Raw genomic sequence first — 5,550 nt, 5'->3', positions numbered from 1 at the left:
TGATGTTCCAATCTAAATTAAATAAAGCTGTATTGGATCATTTGCTGTTGCCAATTATTGTGAGGGAAATCTTGGGCCCAATCAAAACCATACTGTGAAGACTTAGAAATTCAACACCATGTAAGGGTTAATCCATGACCACATATTCTCAAGAAGGTGAGAAGATGACAAAACCCCTTTGTTTGAAGACCTATATAAACCAAAGGAAACAATGTGTGCCCATATACAGACAATTTTAGATGGAAATGGAGATTGCAGCTCTTGTAATTGGTTTGGTATTGCCTGTTTGTTTGTTTCACCTCAACTCAGCTGTTGCCTTTGCAGTGTGTCTAGATGGTATGAGACAAATGACTAGGCATATAGGAGCTCAAGATGGTACGACGGCATCCTCTCTGAACTGCAAGCTGCAGGGAAGCACTCGTCTACCTGCATTTTCAAAGGATGGGGACTTTGTTATTGGTGGTGATTTTTCCCTTCACGTCTACATGAACACAGTTTACAGTGACTACACCAGCATGCCTGAGCCTGTAAAATGCAAAGGAAGGTTAGTAAGTAAGAAGTTCAGTAATGGGAAGAAGAAGAAGTAAAAACATGTTGGACTGTATGAGGAGAGAAATGTTTTCATGTGTGTTATGATCTACGGAACTACATTAATTCAGTATAGTGTTAAAATATGTAAACAATGGTCTTTTATTCTTTATAAAAAAATGTTGTATTTTAAAAAACAAATTATACAATATGTTAAATAACAGTTTTATACAGGAAACAAAGGAAAGGAATTATATTTAAAAGGAAATGAAAAGACTTTAATTTGTTTAAATTATCCTGTTGTTGATTTTTTCTTTATTTTCATTTTTTTAACATTTAACTTAAACTAAATCTACAGTGTATATTCTAACAGTGACACAACTATTTGCAGTATTATCACCAGTGAACTGCAATCATCGCGTACAATGGTTTTTGCCATAGAAGAGATTAACAACAGCACAGAGCTGCTGCCCGGAATCAGGCTCGGGTATCAGATCTATGACTCATGTGCATCAGTGCCTGTAGCAGTGCATATGGCATTTCAGTTTCTAAATAGCTTCGACCCTGTGTTTTCCACGGATAACAATTGCTCACATTCTGGTATGGTGATGGCTGTTGTTGGTGGCTCGGGGTCTACGACATCCATCAGTTTGTCCCAAGTCATCAGGTCTTTTAACATTCCCCAGGTAAATGCCAATTTCTGTCAATTTTCGTATTTAAAATATGCTATGTGATATTTGTGTTTGCGGTATTTTCTGAGCTACACTGTTTTATTTCTTTTGGTTTAGGTGAGCCACTTTTCGACATGTGCATGCTTGTCTGACAAGCAGCAGTACCCAAGTTTTTTCAGAACAGTCCCCAGTGACCAGATTCAAGCTGAAGCACTAGCCAAGCTAGTGAAACACTTTGGCTGGACTTGGATAGGTGCTGTTCGGTCAGATTCGGATTATGGAAATAATGGCATGGCTTCATTTCTAAAAGCAGCACATAAAGAGGGGATCTGTGTGGAATACTCTGTATCTTTCTATCGGACAGACCCACAGAGCAGAATTCAGAGAGTGGCAGATGTTATCCGCAGGTTTCCTCATCAGAGATAATTATTGTGCATTGACTTGTTTAATTATTTGTAAAATAAATGTTTGATCATGTGAAGACATTTAAAAAACATTTTTCTAATGCATTACATTGTCTCTCCAGGTCTAAAGCTGTAGTTGTTGTGGCATTTGCATCTTTTGGAGACATGAAGATCCTGTTGAAGGAGCTCACATCACATGAGCCTTCCCCACCCCGCCAGTGGATAGGCAGTGAATCATGGGTAACCAACCCAGAATTAACGAGGTTCAGTTTCTGTGCTGGGGCCATTGGATTTGGGATTCCGAAGTCTATAATCCCAGGCCTCAGAGACTTCCTGCTGAAGCTGTCCCCCTCACAAGTGGCTTCTTCTCAAATACTTACTGAGTTCTGGGAGGATGCATTTAACTGCACACTGACCAAAAGTAAGACATTTTTCTTGGTTTAAATTATCTGATCAACTGCTGATGTCGGCTGTAGCTTCATTGGTTGACCTATTTTAATTGAAAAGTTATTAATCATGACCAAGTGTGAGGAGAAAATACAGGTGTAACTTGAAAAATTTGAATATCATGAAAAAGTTCATCTATTTCAGTAATTCAACTTAAAAGGTGAACGTAATATAAGATTAGACTTACTGCATGCAAAGTGAAAAATTTCACACCTTCATTTGTTTTAAGTTTGATTATTATGACTTACACCTTATGAAAACCCAAAATTCAAAAGCTCAGAAAATTAGGATATGGTGAAAAGGTTCAATATTGTAGGCTCAAAGTGTTAATGTCTAATCAGCTAATTAATTCAAAACAGCTGCAAATGGTTCCTGAGCCTTTATCTCTCAGTCTGGTTCAGTAGGAATCCCATTTATGGGGAAGACTGCTGACCTACAGTTGTGCAGAAAATCATCATCCACACCCTTCATAAGGAGGGGAAAGCCTCAAAAAGTCATTACAAAAGAACTTGAATGTTCCCAAAGAGCTGTATCAAAACACATTAATAGAAAGTTATGTGTAAGGGAAAAGCATGGAAGAAAATGGTGCACAAACAGCATGGATGACCACAGCCTGGAGAGGATAGTTAGGAAAAAGGCCATTCAAAAGTGTTAGTTAGTTAGTAAGAGTTAGTGCATCAAGAGCCTGGACATGGGCTTCAAATGTCGTATTCCTCTTGTCAAGCTGCTCCTGAACAACAGATGTCAGAAGCATCTTACCTGGGCTAAAGAAAAAAAAGAACTGGTCTGTTGCTCAGTGGTCCCAAGACCTCTTTTCTGACGAGAGTACATTTTGCATCTGAGGTTGTGCTGAGGCTTTTATCTTTACACTGTTCCTGCAGCAGGGCCTCAAGGCTGGTCCAAAACTCTTCTCGCTCTCCTCCTTGCAAGACACTTTAAATCCTTAAAGTGTGGCCAAGCACAGTAGCTATCTTGGGCCACAGATGTTTGAGGGTAGCTACACGTTGTGAAGGTGGTTTTAAATTTCACCATGTAGTTTGAGTCATCATCGAAGACCTCCATGGTGTGATGCAGGTGGCAGAAAACAGATAAACCCCTGAACATGAGACATATGTCTCACCTCCAAGAAGCTCAGTCACACACCTGTAGTAGACAGTTCAAGAAAGTAAATATTAATCTACACAATAACTGTCAAATATCCGGTCTTTAAGTGATGACGTGATGAATCCTGCTTCCAGGCCCAAACTACCCTGCTTTTGTGTTTTTAACATTTTAATGCTTTGTATCTAGTTCTATTTATTCTCAAAAAGCCCCTAAAAACAGTCAGTGATCACTGTCGCCCTCTCTCGGTTTTTATTAACGCTAAAGCTCAGTTTTTAAAACCTTACAATGCAACTACAGCCCAGCCCATGCAGCAGTATATTAATGACTAACCTCGGACTGTGGATGAATTATCTCAGTTGTTCTCTTGACTTAAGTTTGGTCCGTTTACAGCATCCTGCCATGCGACTGCATTTGTCTCTAACCATTGAGAATCCTCACGGCAACCTTTATCGAGTGGAAAGAAGTTAGCGTTTATCCTCCACCTTCACTGTTTATATTATGCTAACATAGCTGTGTCGCTAGCGATCACTTAGCTCATTATTATATATCAGTTATATATCAGCTAGCCAAACTAAAGTAACCCTACAAATGCCACTGCTGTTTACTTTTCTGTCTTCATTTATGTCAGAAGTGATAGCAGAGCTGTACATCTTAATTTGTTTCAGAAATCTCTCAGTCAGGACAGGCTATATTATATTTAGATGGAAGCTAGCGAGCTAACTCCTTGCTAACTTCTAACTCCGTTAAATTTAATAAATTCCGTTTTCATGGATGCCTGGATGTTTAACTTAATTGCTACACCTGGTAGAGCAGCCACACTGATCTTTTTATTACAGATGAAAGAATTTAGACAGTTTTTAGCTCTCGGTGATGCCGCAGTGATCATTTGGCTTATGGACATGCAGCGGAGTTTGGGCCCAGACAAGGCTAATAACGTCAGACTTAAAGAACGGATAGAGCTTTTTGAAGAAACAGTAACAAAAAGTTAAAAAATAGTTTGATTTACTTGCATGGCTCAAGGACAGTCGCCAGCTTTTGGAGTTTTACCAGCTCTGATGGAGTTAAAACGACTAGCTTGTGCTGTTGTTTGGCTGTAACCAAAGTCTTGTTTGCTCCTGGTGTAGTTCCTCCATATTAGCAGGGCTGTCCTTAAGGTGTCTAATTTTTCTTGCTTTTCAGTGTCATAAAGCTGTTGAATTTTACTTGAAATAGTCTTTTGGCAGAGCAGTTGGAAGTTGGATCACCTGACGCTAAGTGTAGTACATTTTCTAACCACCTATCTTTTACCACTGATAGTGGTTTACAGTCCAGAGCAATCAATTTTGCGAGAGAATTTGTAAGTTTGTCCAATGTTGACTTACTAATTTTGGTCCTTAAGTTAGTCATTTCATCAAGTTTGGGCTGCCATCACCTTCAGACTGCTAGCAACATGTTTTGCATTTAGATGGTAACATGAAGTGCTTCGGTGTTATGTGTTGAGACAACGCCAGTCTCTGCGATTCTTTTGGTCCTGGTAGTGATCACGTTTCCATGTTTTACACAATCCTTTTATTACCCATTATTCTTACAGATGCATCTGGAGATCAGCACACTGCATCCTATGCAGTCCTATTCTGAAGGGTGATCTAAAGAGTAACACAGCAGTCACAGTTATAACCTCTGGTCTCCTTCCCCCTACAGTAAACACGCCCACAATAGAAAAAAAAGTGGTACAGTTGCCAGAGGTGTTGACGCCCTGACCCCCATCTCCTTTTAAGGTAGTGTCCATTTGCCCTTTGTCTGCCCCTCACCCTCAGTAGCTTTTGCTTCCTGCCCTGGGGGTGGGTGTTGATTGTCCTCCTGCCCTGCACCTCAATTCTTTGTTCCCATTCCAGGCCTATTTCCTATTTTGTATACCCATTAACCGCCATAATGTAATATTACAAGAAATCCGAAACTATATTCCCTTTAACTCTGATGTATATTAAGGAATCTATTCAAACTCCTTTTTCACAGTTTGCACAAAACCACACTGTCATCAAGCCTTCAGTTGGGTAGTCTTTTGAAATTAAATTTGCCTTTCATCCATCCATTGCTAGGATCATTCCTAGCAATGCACTTTCTTCTGATTCTTTGTAGCTCTGATGTGTGCATCAGTGTAATCGATATACCAGGAAATTGTGCATTGACAAAAGTTAGCTTTTGCCTGGAATGCAAACTGCAATTAAATGTGTAATTTTTTTAGTACGTTGTTGTTTTTTTCAAATTAATTAATCGCAATTAACACGTTAATCAGAATCAGAATCAGAATACTTTATTCATCCCGAGGGAAATTAGGGTTACAGCAGGCAGCACGCTAATGGCGCATGCGCACTTACAAAGGAACCTTCTGACCAACTTTACACAAACATCACATT

At 39.4% G+C, this 5,550-nt stretch overlaps 1 protein-coding gene across 1 annotated transcript in view; it reads left to right on the top strand.

Annotated features, from left to right (window-relative positions):
• Positions 1-307: 307 nt before the first annotated feature.
• The window catches only part of LOC102304282 (extracellular calcium-sensing receptor-like), a gene marked incomplete at its 3' end in the record, with an annotated part of 13,829 nt that continues 8,586 nt past the window's right edge, over positions 308-5,550 (top strand). The window contains exons 1-4 of the mRNA XM_005952288.3: positions 308-544; positions 920-1,214; positions 1,317-1,606; positions 1,726-2,024. Coding sequence (XP_005952350.2) covers positions 339-544; positions 920-1,214; positions 1,317-1,606; positions 1,726-2,024 — 1,090 coding nt within the window. The remainder of the gene's footprint in view (positions 545-919; positions 1,215-1,316; positions 1,607-1,725; positions 2,025-5,550) is intronic.

The sequence above is a fragment of the Haplochromis burtoni genome, unplaced genomic scaffold (assembly GCF_018398535.1).
Source record: "Haplochromis burtoni strain Fernald_Lab_line unplaced genomic scaffold, NCSU_Asbu1 Contig_1383, whole genome shotgun sequence".
Classification (NCBI taxonomy): domain Eukaryota; kingdom Metazoa; phylum Chordata; class Actinopteri; order Cichliformes; family Cichlidae; genus Haplochromis; species Haplochromis burtoni.
This window is presented reverse-complemented; position numbering and strand designations above follow the sequence as displayed.